Here is a 21,177-nt window from a genome sequence, read left to right on the forward strand (position 1 = left end):
CATATAACCAAATTTGGGCACCTGGTGGTTTAGTGGGTAATAACTGTGCTCCAATCGGATTGAGTCGGTGAAGGTTTATATCCAATGGGTGGTTGGGGTTTATTGCTCACGTAATGCCACTCAGGGATGAGTGAGGCTGGTCACTCTCATCTTAAATGCCAGGACCAACTTGCCTAGCCCCTGGCTCCTACGCTCCTCATGGGACAACATAGGATTGGATGATGGATGGAGATATATATATATATATATATATATCCCTCCATCCATCATCCAATCCTACACTGCCCCATGAGGAGCGTAGGAGCCCGGGGCTAGGCAGTTGGTCTCGACATATATATATATATATATCCATCCATCCATCATCCAATCCTACATTGCCCCATGAGGAGCGTAGGAGCCTGGGGCTAGGCAGTTGGTCTCAACATATATATATATCCATCCATCCATCATCCAATCCTATGTTGTCCCATGAGGAGCGTAGGAGCCCGGGGCTAGGCAAGTTGGTCTTGGCATTTAAGATGAGAGTGACCAGCCTCACTCATCCCTGAGTGGCATTACATGAGCAGTCAACCCCAACCACCCTTTGGATATAAACCTTCACCGGCTTAATCCAACTGGAGCGCAATAATTACCCACTAAACTATATATAAAATAAATTTAAGAAAAAAATTGGTTTTATGCCAGGTATCCCTGAAGGGCTAAGGCGTTGCCCTTGGGTAGAGGACTTTTGGATTGGAGCGTGTAGCATTTTATGACTGGATGCCCTTCCTGATGTCTACCAATGACCCTTGGGTGGATTCAATTCTCTGACCCTTCAGTCAGAGTGGAGTGCTCTAACCCACTGAGCCATGGCTGCTAAATACATACATATATATATATATATATTATCCAGGTGGGGGGAGGGGCACTCACTCAATGTAGTGCTGCTCTCGAGTGTCTGCCCTTTCCTCTCCTCCATCCTTCTTTCCTTCCATCCTCTTCTGTCTTTCTTTCCTTCGTTCTTTCCTCGTGCTTCTGCCTATGGGTGACTTTATGCTTCCTCTTCTGTCTTTCTTTCCTTCATTCTTTCCTCTTCCTTCTGCCTGTGGGTGACTCTATTGTACACTGAGTGACAAGCCAAATGGTTTCCTGTACACCAGGAAACCATTTATGATGCTGGGTGGTAACCATATAACCAAATTTTGGCGCCTGGTGGTTTAGTGGGTAATTAGGGAGCTCCAATCGGATTGAGCCGGTGAAGGTTTATATCCAAGGGGTGGTTGGGGTTTGTTGCTCATGTAATGCCACTCAGGGATGAGTGAGGCTGGTCACTCATCTTAATGTCAGGACCAACTTGCCTAGCCCCAGGCTCCTATGCTCCTCATGGGGCAATGTAGGATTGGATGATATGAATAAATATACAGTATCCATTTTTACTCTTTATTTGTTATTTCTTTTTACTTCCCCCCCCCCCCCAGGTCCAGTAATTACAGAAAAAAAATGCATGTTAAAATTTCATTGGTACTATAAAGTTTATTTGACAGTTTCCCGTAGTTTATAGTATCTGCCGTTTGTAAAGAAAATATTGTGATATTTTGGATAACATCTCTAATTATAATGAGGACTGTCTGCACTAAACACTGCATTCCCTTTCAGTGGCATCATCAGGAGTAGTGATCAACACATGTGGGTGGGTCAAGGATGAAGGTTACAAGAGCCTGACCCATGTAGCCCAGGCCTTTGAAGTGGATGTGATCATTGTGCTTGACCAGGAAAGACTGTATAATGAACTAGTACGAGACATTCCATTCATCAGAGTTGTGTTTTTGCCCAAGAGTGGAGGGGTAAGTAGTTCTAATCATGTCATTTAAAATCTTGGATGTGTCATGGCAAATGTTAGTTTTAGTTGCAGCAGCTGTGAGACCTGCTTCTTGTTTATGATTGAAGGGGGACATGCACAAGAACATACAAGTTGCTGAATTCAGAACAGTTTTATAATGAAGAAAAGGTATTAATTTATCAGCATCTCAATTAAAAAGTATCAAACGAGGACTAACAGTATTATCATCATCATCATCATCATCTAATCCTGTGTTTCCCCATGAGGAGTATAAGAGCCCAGGGCTAGGCAAGTTGGTCCTGACATTTAAGATGAGAGTGACCAGCTTCACTCATCCCTGAGTGGCATTACAAGAGCAATAAACCCCAATCATCCCTTGGATAGAAACATGCACAGGCTCAGTCCAACTGGAGTGCCTTAATTGCCCAGTAAACCACCAGGTGCCATAATTTGGTCGTATGGTTACACCTGGCATAGTAAATGGTTTCCTGGTATAGAGGAAACCACTTGGCTTATCACTCAGTGTAGAGTCACACATAGGCAGAAGAAGAGGAAAGAATGAAGGAAAGTCAAAAGAGTGAGTGTAAATTCACCCATAGGCAGAAAGAAGAGGAAAGAATGAAGTAAAGACAGAAGAGGAAGGAAGGAAGAAAGGAAAGGGCAGTCAACTGAGGGCAGCACTACATTGAGTAAGTGGATGGTGAGCACCTCCACCTACCACAGATTATTTATTATTATTATTATTATTATTTTTATTTCTTTCTTATTTATTTTTTTGAGAACCTTGGAGGGCCCACTACCTGCCCAGGACCAAACGGGCAGATTCACATGACCATGTAGATTGTGAGAGGTGTGAATGAGGAGAGCAAGAGGGTGGAAGTAATGAATGTGTTCAGGAATGCAAGATATACCATGATGGCATTGTGTGAAACTAAGATGAAAGTGTGAAGTGGAGGAGTGGGAGGACGTAAAATGTGTAAGGTCGGGCATGAATGGGCGAGGAAGATGCAAGGAAGGAGTTGCTTGGTTGATGATGAGTAAAATGTGGCAGAGTGGAATGAGAGATTACAAATGTGTCTACTCGAGGTGTATGTATGTCAAGTTCAAGTTTGAGAAGGTGATTGTGGCATTGTTTGCAGTGTATGCACCATGTGATGACAGGAGTGAGACAGAGAAAGACAGGTTTTAGGATGAGCTGGATGAAGTAGTAAGAGAAATGCCCAGGAGTTATAAAGTGTTTGTAATGGGCAACATGAATGGGAGAGTGGGCACTGGTCCTGTGAAATCATCATCATCATTTAATCCAGTGTTGCCCCATGAGGAGCGTCGAAGCCTGGAGTTAGGGAAGATGGTCGTGACATATAAGATGAGAGTTGCCAGCCTCACACATCCCTGAGTGGCATTACATGTGCAATAAACTCCAGCCACCTCTTGGATATAAACCTACACCAGCTCTATCCGATTGGAGCGCCTTAATTACTCACTAAACCACCAGGCACCATAATTTGGTTATATGGTCACCACCCAGCATAGTAAATGGTTTCCTGGTGTAGAGGAAACCATTTGGCTTGTCACTTAGTGTAGAGTCACTCATAGACATATGGAAAAGGAAAGAGTGATGGAAAGAAAGGAAAGAAAGTTGGAATAAAGAAAGGAAAGGGCAGGCACCCAATAGCAACACTGCATCGAGTGAGTGGATGGTTAATGGGTAATAATGGAGTTCCTGCACAGAATGATAATGGGAAGCAGCTGAAGGACATGCCAGGAAAGGAGGTTGTGCATTTGTAATTTTTATTTCAAACACAATGATGCACATGAATGTACATGGTATAGAGGGAATGAAGATCGTGTTGAAAGGACCTTGATTGATTATGTGCTTTTAGAGAAATCAATGCTGGGAAGTGTTGCAGACCCGAGGGCAGTGAGAGGATGATGTGGAGGTTTGTCAGATCATGATTGTGGTATTCAAGATCAACCCTGAGAGGAGTGAAGTGGACCAAGAGAGAGTGGAGCAGTCAGGGAGAGAGAGTGAAAGTTGAGAAGCTGAGGATGAAAAAAATGGCAGATGAATATAGGGTCAAGGTAGGGGAGGAGTTAGATTCAGTGAATCAGAATTACATGGATTTGGACAGCTTGTAGAATGCATATAGGGATTGCTTAGTTACGAATGCTGAAGGGATTGCTTAGTTACGAATGCTAAAGCGGTGTGTGGTATGGCAAGAGTAACAACAAAGAAAGGTACGGCATGGTGGGATGAAGAGGTTAAGAGAGCAGTGGAGGAAAAGAGGAAGAAGTGGCTTGAGTGGATACAGGACAGGGGTTGATTTAAGAAATGCATATATTGAAAGCAAGAAGCACATAAAGAGACAAATGGAAAGGAAAAAGAAGGAGGTAAATGATGATCTAGGAAGAAAAATAAATCCAAATTACTGTGAAAATAGGAAGTTATTCTGGAAAGATGTGCAGAACTGTAGAAGTGACAGTGGAAAGAAATGTGAAAGTGAGAAAAATGTAAGTGGTAGATTATTAATCTATGGGGATGAAGTAAGGACCAAATGAAAAGAATTTTTTGAAAGTCTGATGAATGGGAATGAAGAGAGCAGAGCTGCTGTAAATGTGATTGGTTTGGGGGGTTGCAGAGAAGGAATGACATTCCAGGAAATGAGACACTCACAAAAGTGAAGACTGCTGTGAAACGGCTGAAAAATGGGAAAGCAGCTAATGTTGATGAGGTGTTTGCAGAGGTGCTTAGGTGTAGTGGAGAGAGTGGAATGAAGTGCTTGTTGGAGATACGTAAGAAGGCATGGATGAGTGAGACTGTGCCAGTAGAGTGGAAAAAGGTTGTGATTGTACCCCTGTACAGAAATAAAGATGAGCAAAGTGGTTGTAAGAAATATTGTGGCATAAGTCTATTGAGTGTTGTAGGGAAGTTACTGTATATGGATGAATTATTACATAGGAAGTAAGAGGGATATCGGAACACCTAGTGAGTGCCGAGCAGGGTGGCTTTAGGAGTGGGAAAGGATGTGTGGATCAAATAATTGCGGTGAGACAGATAGTGGAGAAGGCTTGTGAAAGGAAGATAAGGTGTTTATGGCATTGATGAATTTGGAAAAAACATACAGTACAAGAAAGTAGGCGGAGGAGAATTGTGGAAGGTTTTGCATATGTACAGTGTAGATGATAAGCTATTAGGTGATGTTAGGAGTTTTTATGTTGGTAGTGAGACCTGTGTAAGGGTAAATGGGCATCTAAGTGAATGGTTCACGATCAGTGTGGGCATGTGACAAGGTTGTGTGATGTCCCCACGGTTATTCAATATATACGAGTATATGGATGGGGTGATGAGAGAAGTAAAAACACGAGTAGTGGAGAGAGGGATGGCATTGGTAAAGAATGATGATGGATAGAATATCTCAAATTTGATGTATGCTGATGATGAAGTACTACTTAAAAATACTGTACAAGAGCTTGGTAGACTTGTGCGGAGTTTTGTAGATGTCTTTGCACGTTGTGTCTTGAGAGTAAGTGTAGAAAATAGTAAAATGATGGTTACCGGTATTGAGAGAGAAGGTGACTCCCAGTGTGATGTTACAGTGAATGGAGAGAGACTAGAATTGGTGAGAGAGCTCAAATACCTGGGTACAGTGATAGAAAAGAGAGGAAAATGTGCAAAAGAAGTGGAAAGTAGAGTGACAAGAAAGAAAAGTAGCTGGTGCTTTCAAGGCCTTGATAAGAAACAGAGGCTTGAGTGTTGCAGTTGCGCAAGGCTTACATGAAGGAGTGTTAGTGCCAACTTTAACATACAAGTGTGAGGTGACTGTGGTGTGGCATGAAAATGAAAAGTCAAGAGTAAGAGCAGTGGAGATGGGACTGATGAGGTATGTACGTGGAGTACAGAGATTGGATAGGATTTGGAATAATGTGATTCGTGGATTATGCGGAGTGAGGAAGCCTGTGGACACCAGAATTGAAGAGATTGTATTGAGATGGTATGGTCATGTGGAGAGAATGGACGACAATAGACTGGTGAAAAAGGTATATCTGTGTGAATTTGATGGAAGGAGGAGGCAAGGTAGGTCAGGAAGGTGGAGGGATATGGTGGATGAGTGTGTGAGAGAGATGTGGAAGTTGTTGAGGCCTAGGGAGTGACATGAGTTCAAGCTGGCTGGATGAATTTTGTACGGAGAATCGCATGACCAGGGATTTGTCACCCCGTTTTAGTGTGACAGCGTCCAGACAGTACGTGGTGAAGCCATTTCACCTATCAGATGGACCCAGGATTCTGTGGGCTTGAATGATGAGTGAATGGAAGTGTGGCCCATTGAATTGGGCAAACTTTGGCTGTCTGGACGTTGCAACTCCTCACCTCGCCTTAGGGTTGGAAAGGAGGTCCAGATGATGATGATGATGTAAAAAGGGTTTAGTGTTGATGGAACTTCCACTTTAGTGGATTGCTGTTACAGTAATTAGGTCCATCCCACCTTATTCATCGGACATTTTTCATTATGATGGTGGGTTTTATACTTTACACTAAGGAACAAAAAACTACTTTATTCTTCTTGGTCTGCTTTACGCTAAGGGCATATCTGTCACTTTCCATCTGGTTGCTTATCTGAAAAAGATTTATGGGCAGATAAACACTAAGCAACCCTCAGCTTTGAAATTTTAGTCACCGGAGGAAGGTGATACATGAGAGAGGTGAAATACTAGATAAACTCTTGTCCCAGATTGTACGTAAGTTATTTTTTTTTTACATCTTCCTTCATCTTAGGTAGCAGAGCAAACTTCTTCTTCATTGACAGAAGTTAATTTTCTACTTTTCTTTCATCTTAGGTTATAATGGTAAACATTGTCAGTAAGAGAAGTTACCGGTAATTGTTTGCTGTTTCTTTCATCATAGGTAGTAGAGCAAATGACATCAATTAGAGGATAGTTTTCTGCATTATCTCTCATCTTAGATAGTATAACAAACATCATCGGTGAAAGAAGGTAATTTCTACTTTGTCGTCCACATTAGGTAGTTGAACGAACATCATCGATGAGAGCAGCTGCACGAGATGATCGCATACGTGAATATTACTATGGTCTTCATACCAAATACCACCCTCACAGTTTCGATGTCAAGATGTCACACCTCCAGATATACAAGATTGGGGCCCCGGCTCTGCCAGATTCTTGCATGCCCGCTGATATGAAAGTTGATGACCACATGACCAAGTTGGTGCCTATTGAACCAGGTGAGCTTGGCTGCTTGTTTTTATTGAATTGCTAGAGTGATGGTAGGTGGGGGCATTTACCATCCACTCATTCAATGTAGTGCTGCTCTCGGGTGGGTGCCCTGTCCTCTCAATCTTCCTTCTTTCATCTTCTGTCTCTCCTTCATCTTCTGTCTCTCCTTCATTCTTTCCTCTTCCTTCTGCCTGTGAGTGAATCTACACTGAGTGACAAGCCAAATGGTTTCCTGTACACCAGGATATCATGTACTATGCTGGGTGGTACCCATACTGTATAACCAAATTATGGTGCCTGGCAGTTTAGTGGGTAATTAAGGCACTCTAATTGGATTGAGCCAGTGCAGGTTTATATTCAAGGAGTGGTTGGGGTTTATTGTTCATGTAATGCTACTCAAGGATGAGTGAGGCTGGTCACTCTCTTCTTAAATGTCAGGACCAACTTGCCTAGCCCTGGGCTTCTATGCTCCACGTGGGGCAACACAGGATTAGATGATGAATGGATAGATGTTAGAGGAACTGCAGTTTTTTTTTTTTTTTGTAGCTGCCTCCTCCTTGTCTTTAGTTGGAATAAAGATCAGGGTAATGATGATGATGATGATATAGGAGTCCATAGGAAATACAGATAAAAGGAGGCCTGTTGACCTGTAACAAGGTTATCTGTTAGGCAAACAACTGCTTCCAGTAAGGGTCCAATCAATATATATGATAAAAGGATAAAAAAGTGAAAGATGCTGCTGCTGCTGCCGCTGTCTAGGAGGAGGAGGAGGACAACAGTGGTGATGATGAGGAGGAGGAGAACAATAACGATGATGAGGTTGAGGATGATGATGATAATGATGATGATGATGATTTCTTGTAACGCCATCTGTTTTAAGATCCTTTTTAAAGTTATATTCTGTTATATCCACCCAAGTTATTAGTGACAAAGAGAGTTACAAGGGTGATGGTAGTGATAATTTTATATTATCCACAGGCTGCCTTGTGATAGCCTCTCCAGTTCTTGTGTTTTCCTTTTTGTACTTCTTGATTGTGTCTACTCTTGGATATGTAGACCGATATTTTTGCAGACTAAATCTATCTGTATTGTGCACCTAGTAGAATTACAGTATCTCCTTAGTGTGGTGGTGGTGTCAGGTGTGTTAGAGTAACAGGACATAACATGAGGGTCATTTGTTTTTAGGAGTGATGCTTCTGCAGCAACTTGTTCGTATTTTTAGTTGCTGGTTCCTTGAAATTAGTGATAAGAAACAGAGAAGTGAGCATGGAAGTGAAGCTTGGACTTTGTTGGAGGGACAGAAGTTAAGAGTGAGAGCAGTGGAAATGAGGTATTTGAAAGGAGCATGTGGAGTCACATGGAGAGAGAGACTGCCAAATGAGGAAGTGAAGGAGCATTGTGGTGTGGATGTGGATGTGATAGGAAACATTAGGAGAAACACATTGAGGTGGTTTGGCCATTTGGAGAGGATGGAGTGTGAGAAGCTGATAAGGAGAGTGTATGTGAGTGAGGTGGAAGGGGGGAGAAGGAGGGGGAGGCCAAGGATGACTTGGAGGGATGGATTGGAGAGGTATATGAGAGAGGGGTGTGAGCTGGGAGCAGGGCAGTGAAATAGGGTTGGACAGGGCGACATGGAGGCGATTTGTTTGTGGCCACCCCTTATGGGATTCAGGCGTCTGGCAATAGATAGATAGATGCTTCTGCAGTGCTCCTGACAGTTTTGTAGTTCGTCGGGTCATCTTCCATCTACTTAATGTAGTGTTGTCTTCAGGGGACTCTACACCGAATGACAAACCATAGGATTTCCTGAAACCCACGAATTGACACACTGTATTGGATGGTAGCCATATAAACAAATTGATGCCATGTGGTCTAGTGGGTCACAGTGCTGCAACAGAATATGGTCCATAAGGGTTTGCACTCAAGGGTTGTTTGGGATTTATTTCTCACAAATTGCTACTTCAGCAGGTGTCTAGTCATCCTGGCCTTAAATGTCAGAACTGAATATCTCTGTGGGCTCTGACCTTCCCAATGGAGGGTGGGGAGAAGGATAATGAATGGATAGACTAAGGATTCCCTTTACAAACATGTTCGAGTGGTGAGTGCTCACCTAAATTTAGACAAAGAGCTATACCTGGAGTTAGATTGTACTTTGTAAATACACATCGTCATCATCATCATCGTCGTCGTCGTCGTCGTCATCGTCGTCATCATCATCATCATCATCATCATCATCATCATCATCATCATCATCATCATCATCATCATCATCATCATCGTCATCATCATCGTCATCATCATCAAAGGTCAGGATGATGATGATGTGTATTGCTTTTATTAACTTGGCCACTTGTGAAATTACTCTCCTACAAGAATATGCTAAGTCTGTCCATAATCCCCCTTGAAATATTGTCCCATCAGGAGTGTATGGGCCTAGGGCTAGACTACTTAGTCAGGACAAATAATTTGAGAGTGACTGTGGGGCATTTACTTTAACCTGACAGATATCTCTAACTCCTTTCAGCTTGGTTAATGGCTTAGTGTAGTTAGACTCGAGGGTATCCTTTTCTGGTACCCAAGGAGAGTCATTCTTACCTCATAACTGAGGCTTATTGAATTTTATGTAAACATGACTTGGTATACTTGTTGTAAGTGTGGCCCAGTTCCCTCGGATAAAAGCAGGCCAACTACAGTAACTGTAGTTACTTGCATTTCCTGAGCAGTAAACCCTAACCATCCTTTGGAATTAGAACCATATGGGTCACTTCTGGTTGGATCACCTAACTCACTTGACCACCAGATATCTGAAAATTATATGAGGGCAATGGAACTTATGGACTATTGGGACACAGAAAATTACTCGATTCAATGGGGATTTATGAAATGCATTGTAGAAATAAACGAATATATTAAGTAAATAAATAAATATCAATAAAGTGTGAGGATGGTTTTTGCGTGTGAGATGGAATTGAGAATTTTGAGGGGGTTGAATGATGAATGAATGAAAATGTGATCCATTTCACTCATCAGTTTGTCCATAGCTTACTAACTTTAATGATCTTTTCATTTTTTTTTTTTTTTTTTTTTTTAAATGATGATAGGGATATTAATGATGATGATGGGAATATTGATGATGTTGATTATGGGGATATTGATGATGATGATCATAATGATGATGATGGAGATATTGATGATGATGATGATAGGGGTATTGATGATGATGATGGGGATATTGATGATGATGTTGATGGAGATTTTGATGATTATGATGATGATGATGTAGATATAGATGATGAAAATGATGATGATGATCATAAGGAGGAAGAGGAGGAAAAATCAGTAGGAAAACCTTAAGGCTTCTGTTATTTTCTTAAGGTGTGAAACTGAAGCACCACATACTGGCGGTGAGCCTAGCGTCGGAACCCGAGGACCTTCTCACCTCAAATGTTGCAGGCTTCATTTGTGTGTAAGTCTTGGAATATCACAGTTAATTTATAATAATGCAGTACTTGGGGCTGTATTCTAGTAGGCATAGGAGGTTATTTAGTACCTCTTCCATGCCAGTCTCTTTCTGCATGTGACGTGCTAATACGGCACACCCTTGCATTACAGTTGGGATGCCTTTTTGAAAACTGATTGTATAACAAATTTAGCATTGTAGCGATTGTAGAAGTAAGAAAATTAATCATGTAACAAGAAATTGGATATCACTGCAATTTTGTAAGTAAAAAAAGAAAATTGTAAAATGAAAAAAAGTTCTAAATTCTTACTAATGGTATAAGTGAATGACTGTATATCGAGTGATTGTAAAACCAGGGTGTGATGTGCTCCATCGTACCATATCTTACAGTACTGGTAGCTTTGTTATCTATGTCAGTATTAACCTCTTCAGTTCAATGACATATTGTTATTTCCAGAAAAATACAGTCAGCATAGAAGAACTCTGTGGGAGAGAAAGTACTAACCCATTAACTACAGCTTAGAGAAAATCTTCAGGGCCTACAATATAGTCCAGAAAAAGAAATAAAATTTCCATTTGATACTTTGGTCATAGTGAGTACCGGTAATAGAGAATGTGATGAACTATAGTAGTTTCAGTTTGTAAGTTGTTATGTTGAATAGTTTAGCAGCCATAGTATCCTAAATTTACAAATTTTTAAAAGAATGAAATCATTCATATTTTCCTGTTTCATCAAGTGCTAGTTTTGTAGATGAGATGATAGGGGGCATACTAAACATGGTTAAGCAAATTTCCAGGTCAGTATCTACTACTGTATATTGTATTATTTACTTAAACAAAAAAAATGTGGGAAGTTCAGTTTTAATTGACCTCTGTCAAGGTACCAGATATGTCCTAGTCAGAACCAGATCCTGTATTGAATTAAATTGCAGTTTGCAGAAATGAATACAAAATTTACCCCATCCAGTTAAAAGAGAAAAAAAATCATGAGCTGCATAGAAGAATAAAATACAGAATATTGTACTATATTGAGTCGTAAGGGTTAAAGTGACATAAGTAACATCTACAGAATACTAAGGTATACAGATAGTATGCAAAATAAATCATTAACCCCTTCAGTCTGATGACATTTTTCTTATTTATCGCTGCTGCCTCCGCACAGTTACATTCAGTTAGGATAGAATTCTTATATTCGATGGGTTAAAAAAAAAAAAAAAAAAAAAAAACTATCTAACCTCATTGGTTCCAGAAGTCTCTGAAGTGAATAATATTCATGTGATGATAACAAGAATGAAATTAAAATTATGTCATGGGATTGAAAGGGTTAAGGAAGAGGTGTTATAGTCCCCCCCCCCCCCAAAGATCATGAATCCCTTTTAGCTCAGTTGACGGTTAGGTGCTCCCAGATTGGAAGTTTGTTTTGACTGTTAGCCAAGGAGACTCATTCATACATCATAACTACAGCACAATGAATTTCATGCAAATGCAACCCAGTATTCATGTTGAGTCATCCAGTTCCCTCAGATGAAAACAAACTAACTATAGAAATCTTCCAAGTTGATGTGAATACAGCTCTTTCTCTCTGTTCAGTTTGTCTTTATGAGAATCGGTAGCCTTTGCTGATGCTTTCTTTCTTTCTCTTTCATTCTTTCTCTCTTTTCCTTCTTTCATATTTTCTTTCTTTCCTGTTTACCATTAAGCCCTTCAGTTTGATTAAATATTTTTTAACTTTTAGTTTTGCCATCCAGATGAAATTTTAACCCGTTCCCTCCAGTGATTTTTTTTTTTTTTTTTTTTTCTTAATTCTTTTCCCCAGATGATTTTTATTTAGCCTGGGAGAGAATTTTTGAGCTTCTGGTAGTAGATATAGCCTTCAGTAATCCGTTCACTTTGAGAAGTCTTTCCTAAGCTGAGTAGAATGGTATGGAGATAGCAGGAAGACATCATTAGGCTAAATTAATAAGCTTTTACTTTATGTTAGTTAGGGATGTCCAAATAATATCGGTATTGGCAGTATCGACCTTTTTTTTTTTTTGTTTTTTTTTTTTTTTGTAGTATTGGTATCGGCAAGGTAAAAATATGGCTGATACTCTGATACTTTTCTGGTTTATTATCTAACCTCATTGGTTCCAGAAGTCTCTGAAGTGAATAATATTCATGTGATGATAACAAGAATGAAATTAAAATTATGTCATGGGATTGAAAGGGTTAAGGAAGAGGTGTTATAGTCCCCCCCCCCCCCCAAAGATCATGAATCCCTTTTAGCTCAGTTGACGGTTAGGTGCTCCCAGATTGGAAGTTTGTTTTGACTGTTAGCCAAGGAGACTCATTCATACATCATAACTACAGCACAATGAATTTCATGCAAATGCAACCCAGTATTCATGTTGAGTCATCCAGTTCCCTCAGATGAAAACAAACTAACTATAGAAATCTTCCAAGTTGATGTGAATACAGCTCTTTCTCTCTGTTCAGTTTGTCTTTATGAGAATCGGTAGCCTTTGCTGATGCTTTCTTTCTTTCTCTTTCATTCTTTCTCTCTTTTCCTTCTTTCATATTTTCTTTCTTTCCTGTTTACCATTAAGCCCTTCAGTTTGATTAAATATTTTTTAACTTTTAGTTTTGCCATCCAGATGAAATTTTAACCCGTTCCCTCCAGTGATTTTTTTTTTTTTTTTTTTCTTAATTCTTTTCCCCAGATGATTTTTATTTAGCCTGGGAGAGAATTTTTGAGCTTCTGGTAGTAGATATAGCCTTCAGTAATCCGTTCACTTTGAGAAGTCTTTCCTAAGCTGAGTAGAATGGTATGGAGATAGCAGGAAGACATCATTAGGCTAAATTAATAAGCTTTTACTTTATGTTAGTTAGGGATGTCCCAATAATATCGGTATTGGCAGTATCGACCTTTTTTTTTTTTTTTTTTTTTTTTTTTTTTTTTTTTTTTTGTAGTATTGGTATCGGCAAGGTAAAAATATGGCTGATACTCTGATACTTTTCTGGTTTATTATGTGATTCAAGACACTCATGTTTCATGACACTTATAAACAGATGGTTATGATATTACAGTATAATCACATGTATGATGTAACATTATCATATATTAATATTATATATCGATTACTATATTGCTCCTGCATTAACAACACTCACGTTACCGGCATCAAATAAATCAAAATAAAATCAAATAAATAAAATAAAAATAAAAAAGTATTGGGTATCGGCAAAGTATGGGCCATTTGTTAGTATCAGAGTATCGGTATCGGCTGAAAAGTGGGTATTGGCATCGGCCAGCATCTTGGTATTGGCACATCTCTAATGTTAGTGCAGTTATGTTTTATTGCACCTTATTACACCAGTCTTGCTGTTTGATGTGTGTGTATGGAGAGAGTATAAAAATTAGTCCATCACCCTGTTTTTCTCTTTACTGAATCGTTTTGTTTCGTTTTTAAAGGCTCCAACATGCTTGCATGTGTCGGCCTTGGTCACGTAATGGCGGCTCTCCACACTGCACGATCCATTGCAGCCTCCCTGTTCAGTCCCTTAACCCTAAAGTCACACTTAATGACCTCGTCCCATGTCTTTCTCGGTCTACCCCTCATAACCCCACCCCCAATATTAACACTTCTCACCTTCCTCACCCAATTATCATCCCCCATCCTCTCCACATGTCCAAACCACCTCAATCTACCTCTCTTCATCACAACACCAATACACTCCAGTCCCATCCTACCTCTCAACTCTTTCATTGTAAACCCAGCCCCTCCAGGCCTTGGACGCAGGGACGCACTGCACATCCACCTAATCATTGTCATTTCTGTACGTCTGAGCCGGCGAATATCTTCCTCCTTCACTGCCCAGGTCTCACTGCATACAAAGACCCCTTAGCACGTAGGGAGAGCCCTCTCAATGTCAGGAGAGGCAAGAGCTCCTTGAACTTCTTCCAACCACGTCTCACCCTAGCCACAGAGCTAGCTCCAGCCCCACCTCCAGCACACAACATGTCTCCCAAATAACAAAACTCTTCCACACACTCAAGAGATTCACCAGCTAGTTCAGTCCTTTCACGTCTGACTATCTCCACTTGCTCACCCCGGCACGCCGTACACATAAAATCAGCATTATCTCGCAGTCTACCTCTGATACCACTACATCTCTTATGCACCCATTTATCACACACGCCGCACAAGATGGAATTACTTCCCACGCCCTTGTGGCAAACTGCACATGGCCACTCTCCCTCGCCTTTGACAGTACCGCCACCAACCCTAGATATCATCACTTTAGTTTTATCTGCATTTACCCTTAAACCCTTTTGCCCCATACCATCTCTCCACTTCCTAAACCTTTCCTCCGCCTCCCTTTCATTCTCTGCAATCAACACCAAATCATCAGCATACAACAACTCCCACGGGAGTCCGTTTCTAAAGTCACGTGAAAGGGCTTCAAGGACCATGATAAACAACATGGGACTCAAGACTGACCCCTGATGCACACCAAGATTCACAGAAAACTCATCACTGAAATCTCCATTCACTCTTACCTGGGTGTGAGCACCCACATACATGGCCATAACCACCCTAACCAGCCACTCCTCCAAGCCAAGCTTTCTCATTGCCCACTTCACCACCTCTCTAGGGACTCTGTCAAAGGCCTTTTCCAAATCAACAAAAACAAAATAAAGATCCCTTCTCCTACCAAAATATTTTTCCTGAAGCTGTCGAACAATGAATGGCATCAGTGGTCCCCCTACCTGGCATAAACCCAAACTGCATCTCATCAATATTCACTCCTTCTCTAATCATACCTTCTAAAACTCTCCATTACCTTCATTATCTGATCTAAAAGCTTTATACCTCTATAATTTCCTCTTTCCAGGGCATCACCCTTCCCTTTATACACATTTACAATTACACTCTTCAGCCAATCATCTGGGACAACACACTCATAAATAATCCTATTTATCAGGTCAGTGACTAAACTCACCCCTATATCGCCTGAGGCCTTCAACATTTAGGCAGTCAACCCAGACACACCTGCTGCCTTCCCCACCCTCATCCTGCCTATTGCCTCACTCACAGTAGCAGTATCAATCAAAGAAAGGCCAAGGGCCAGACACTGGATCTGCTGGCTCCAAACCTTCCCTGTCCCAGTCAAACTCCTCATTCAACAACCGGTTATAATGCTCTCTCCATGCATCTTTAATATCCTCACTGTTCACCACTACCCTTCCTTCATCATTCTTCACACACTGCTCACCTATGATATCCCAATTATCCCTCTTCACCTGACCTGCCACCCTAAATATATTTTTCCTTCCCCCATGATTTAGGTTATCAAGTAATTGTCTCTGTGACTCAGACTTTGCCCTGTATACCTCTCTTCTAGTCCTACGCTTGGCAGCCAAATATTCCTCTTTGCTACCACCCTTCTTCCATTCCCGGAAAAGCCTTCTTTTCCCCTTAATTGCAGCTTCTACACCCTCATCCCACCACCAAGTTACTTTATGTCTTGGTGGTCCTCTTGTCCAGCCGCATGTTACATCAGTTTTTACTATCCATCTATTGATCTATAGCCCGACGCCCTAATCCCGCAAAGGGTGGCCGCAGACAAAACGCCTCCAAGTCACTCTGTCACCCACCATTTGACTACCCTTCCCCCAACTCATCCCCCCCCCTCCCTCATATACCCCTCAATTCCATCCCTCCACCTCATCCTCGGTCTACCCCTCAATTCCATCCCTCCACCTCATCCTCGGTCTACCCCTCAATTCCATCCCTCCACCTCATCCTCGGTCTACCCCTCAATTCCATCCCTCCACCTCATCCTCGGTCTACCCCTCCCTCTCCCTCCCTCCACCTCACCTGCATACACGTTCTTAGTCAGTCTCATTCTTCATGCTCTCCACATGTCCAAACCACCTCAGTGTATTTCTCCTAATCTTCTCAACCTCATGCACATCCACCCCACAATGTTCCTTCACTTCTTCATTCATCAGCCTGTCCCTCCATGTCACTCCACATGCTTCTCTCAAGTAACTCATTTCCACTGCTCTCACTCTTGACTTGTTCCCCTCTTGCAAGGTCCACGCCTCGCTTCCATACGTCAGGGTAGGGATCACAGTACTATCATGCAGTGACTTCTTAACTTCCATACGCACCTCCCTATTTCTCATCACTGCTTTCAGTACACCAACAACCTTCCTTCCCTGCTGTACCCTTTCATCCACTTCCTCCCCCAAAGTTCCATCCTTACTCATCACACTGCCCAAGTACTTGAATGCACTCACATTCTCCATATCCTCACCATCCAATCTCATTGTACATTCTGACTTCATTCCTCTCAAACACCCTAACTTTACTTTTGTTTACATTAACTTTCAGCTTCCTCTTCCTACACACTGTCCAAAACTCATTCACCAAACCTTGCAGCTCCCATTCATCTTCACTCAACAATACTGTATCATCAGCAAACAGCAACATCAGAATCTTCCAAATCTCATCCTCATTCATTAAAGCCACCCCCACATCCACTGCCCTACCTTGCAACTCCTTTACAACCCCATCTATGTATATGTTAAACAGCCATGGAGACATCACACAGCCCTGTCTCAGTTCCACATTGAGATCAAAGAACTCACTCAGCTCACCATCCACTCGCACTGTAGCCCTAGCTCATTCGTACATACTCTTCACAGCACTTAACAAAATCCCCTCCACTCCATATATTCTTAATACTGGTACCTTCCACATACCTTGCCTATCTGTTCTGCCATAAGCTTTCTCCAAGTCCATGAAGGCAGCATACACTTTCTTTCCCTTCTCTAGATACTTCTCCACTAAACATCTTAGAAAAAATATCTGATCTACACATCCTTTTCCCTTCCTAAATCCCCCTTGTTCTTCTCCAACTAGCTCCTCTGTCATATGCCTAACTCTATCAATGAGTATTCTCCTAAATATATTTCCAGTCACACTAAGAAGGCAAATACCCCTATGGTCACCACATACTTCTCTCTCCCCATTTCCTTTGTATAAAGAAACAATTATACCTGATTTCCAGTCCTCTGGAACCCTTCCCTCTTCCCAAGCCAATCTACACAACTTCCATATCCACTTCAGAACAATCTCACCTCCATACCTCAGCATTTCACCACACTCTCCATCAATTCCTGGGGCCTTTCCCATCTTGATCTTCATTGCTTCCACTACTTCCACCCTACTGATCTCTTCCTCCCTCCTCTCATCTCTTCTTCTCCCAGCCATTCCCCAACCACTTATACTCGCACTGCTCTCACTCTCTACATTCAACAAATCCTCAAAGTCCTCCTTCCATCTCCTCAATTTCTCTCTCTTCTCCACCAACAATCTATTATTCCTATCTTTCACTCCCCTACTATTTCCCCTTTCACACTGCCTTACTTTCTTTACCTCCTTCCAAAACAATTTCTTACTCTCCCTCCATTTCACACTCAGATTCCTCCCAAACTCTTCATCCACTTTCTTCTTACTCTCCTTCACTAGTCTCTTCACCTCCTTTCTCCTGCTCACATATACCTCTCTCTTCTCTCTCTCATCTTCTCCCCTATCTCTACTCGCTAACCATTCACTATATGCCTTCTCCTTTTGTTCCACAGCTCGTTTCACCTCATCATTCCACCATGCTGTCCCTTGCAAACCCTTGCATCTCCCCCTCACTTCACAAACCACCTCACACGCTGCACCTATCTCTTCTGTGAATATCTTACATACGTCTTCCACCCCTTCCATCTGCTCTAGCTCATACCTTCCCAATCTTTCTTCCACTATGCTCTTATACTCTGCCATTTTCTCACTATCTTGCAAAGTCTTCACTCCTCACAGGAGCTGTTTCCTCCTGTCTTCCCCTTCGTCTCTTCAACCAATTTCTTTGCAGCTTTACCTTGGACATCACTAAGTGATGGTCCAAGACTCCATTCCCCCACCCTCTCCACACTCTTGCATCCAACACTGGTCTTCTCATTTGCTCATCCACACACACATAGTCTATCATTGCCTTTCGTTCAACAAGTTCACCATCCATCCTCCTCATTACTCTCCATGTATCCGGTGGATCATCTTATGCCGAAAGTAGGTGTTGGCTATTGCCAACCCCTTACCAGCACAGATGTCCACCAAAGCACTACCATTCCCATCTACTTCAGCTGGCACACCCCACTGACCAACCACTCCATCCACTCGTGCATTCAGTTTTTGAGTCATGTAATTAACTTTTATTTTCTTCATTCCCTCTGATGACATATATGTCATTTATTCTTGATGGTACTGAACATATTTATTCTTCGGAAAGTGCTTTAGTAATGAAGGGATGAGTGAAAACAATCTAACCTCTTCCAGTTCAAGAGTCTCTCATGAGTTGGAAAGAAAAAATTATCCGGAGATAGCAAAAAAAAAATAAAGAGAGAAGTATTGTTGTAGCAACAGTAATAGTAGCAGTGGTAATAATAATAATAATAATAATAATACATTAGTAGTTTGTAAGGGTTAATGTATTTACTTCTCTTCACTGTAGATAACTTTCTCCTATTTCTCAAAAGGGGAGAAGATACTCCTGTACTTACTACGTCACATGAACACTTTTGATGAAGAATACTATTAACACATTAATTTCTGTATATACAGTAATAATTTTTAGTGTAGTATATGATAAATTGACACTATTCCTTTTACTGTATTCTGACATTTTATCTGTTTTCTTACAGGTTAGATGTAGATGAAGAGTCCAAGATGATGAAAGTGCTCTCACCCCAGCCTAAACCATTACCAAAAACTATTTTTATTCTGACAGACATTCAGTTTATGGATTCCAACTAAGGTCATTAAACTGTTTTGTTTCATACCACATGACATCTCATTAAAATATTCGTATGTTGAAAATAGCATATCATTATTATCATAATTTTCATTGTTTATCACCACTACCTGCTTCAGTACCAACACAAAATACAACTCAGAAGCAGTCCACTGTGTCCTCACTATAGTGCACTCCCCACATTACTGCACACTTAATCATTGCATGCAGCTCACTTTCACAGCACGGACAATCCTCCAACATAGCCATTACAGACGGTCTCTGGGAGTGCCCAGCTGAAGTGGCTGGTGTCTGTCAGTGCATTGGATTGATGTCCAGATGGATCTCAGAGTACAATAACAATATCTTTGGCAGTTTCTTACTTGGGTTCATTTTCAAACTTCCTCTCAGGTGGCTGGAATGACACAACCTTCTTATTAATCCTGAAATTTATGGTTTAGTCATATTTTTTATTTATTTATTTCTTCAATTTTGCACTACTTCATGGTTGAAGCTGTTTAGTACTTGTTGTAGTTATTAACCTCTCAAATCCAGTGACATCTTTTTTAGTTAACTTCCAGGTAATTTTCCCATAGAAGGGGTTCATGAAGGCTGTGTTTAATTTTTAGAGTTAGAAATTCTCTGAGTTGAGTAAAAAAAAAAAAAATAAATAAAAATAAAAAAAAATAAATAAAGACATCCTCAGGTTGAAGGAGTTAATGGAATAAGCTTTTGTGAAGTACAGCACAATTTAATCCTTACAAAACCAGCATAAAATAAAATGTGTTGCCAGAGCATATGAACATTGGCTACCAACACTTTTTTTTTACAAGATCTAAAGGTGCCCTACAGATATAATGATGCACTTGATTCTTTCAAGCCATTTTTTTGTTTCTCTGTCATCCTGCCATGCACTTTTTTTCCAAAACTTTTTAGTCATTCTTTTCAACATTCATTCCTTGTGACAACTGCCACAGTGTGGTGTGGACTGTTGAAATTCTTTTACCTTCACTTGCACTAAACCTATTGATACTTTTCCTTTGTTCACTACTCTCTCCAGATCATACATACATACATCATCTAATCCTGTATTGCCCCATGAGGAGCTTAGGAGCCCGGGGCTAGGTAAGTTGATCCTGACATTTAAGATGAAAGTGGCCAGTCTCACTCATCCCTGAGTGGCATTACATGAGCAATAAACCCCAACCACCCCTTGGACTTACATATGCTCAGTCTGGTTGGAGTACCTTATTTACCCACTAAACCACCAGGCATCATAGTTGTTGTTGTTCCCTAGGCAGTCTGGCCGAACAGCCCCGAGTCCCTTAGGAAGGCCATGGCCGAGACCAGGCTTTCCCACAGAACTCTCAAAGAGTGTATGTTGTGTTGTTGGCTAGGTGATTGTGTGCAGTGCAGTCTTCCATAATGTGCTTAATAGTATGGGGTGCTGTGTTGCATCCTGTACAGGCATCAGCAACGGAGTCATCCAGCCTCTTCTGGTAGCTTAAGAGGGCTGGATGGTTCCCACATCTCAGCCTGGCCAGGTGGACCCTGTCCTTATAAGGGAGATAGGATTCAGAAGGGTGGATGTCAGGAGGCCGTGCATGCAGCTGTGTGTTGTCTTTAAGTGACTGAATGGAGCGGCAAGTGATCTGAGTGTGGATATGTTTCTGGAAGCTGGTCTGAGGTGGGCGAGGGGGGAGAGATGACAGTGTTTGTGTATGGTATCGTGTGCTGGATGTTGTTTTTATGTTCCTTGGTGTGGATGGATGTGCTGCCATGTAATATAGTGGATGTTGTGGGTTTGTGGAGGCTGCAGCAAGAAACTGGGTGCCTCTTA

General features: G+C 41.3%; 1 protein-coding gene across 2 annotated transcripts in view; it reads left to right on the top strand.

Annotated features, from left to right (window-relative positions):
- Window positions 1-20,472, top strand: part of cbc (protein CLP1 homolog) — a 45,202-nt gene extending 24,730 nt beyond the window's left edge. Inside the window, exons 6-9 of one of the 2 annotated variants that reach the window (XM_080280998.1) lie at window positions 1,636-1,823; window positions 6,840-7,059; window positions 10,427-10,517; window positions 19,249-20,472. In XM_080280998.1, coding sequence (XP_080137124.1) covers window positions 1,636-1,823; window positions 6,840-7,059; window positions 10,427-10,517; window positions 19,249-19,360 — 611 coding nt within the window. In that variant the 3' untranslated portion in view covers window positions 19,361-20,472. The remainder of the gene's footprint in view (window positions 1-1,635; window positions 1,824-6,839; window positions 7,060-10,426; window positions 10,518-19,248) is intronic. The other variant, XM_080281000.1, reaches the window with a different exon arrangement.
- The last annotated feature ends 705 nt before the right edge of the window (window positions 20,473-21,177 follow it).

The sequence above is a fragment of the Coenobita brevimanus genome, chromosome 87 (assembly GCF_032717465.1).
Source record: "Coenobita brevimanus isolate Jiangsu-jjx chromosome 87, ASM3271746v2, whole genome shotgun sequence".
In the NCBI taxonomy this organism is placed as follows: Eukaryota; Metazoa; Arthropoda; class Malacostraca; order Decapoda; family Coenobitidae; genus Coenobita; species Coenobita brevimanus.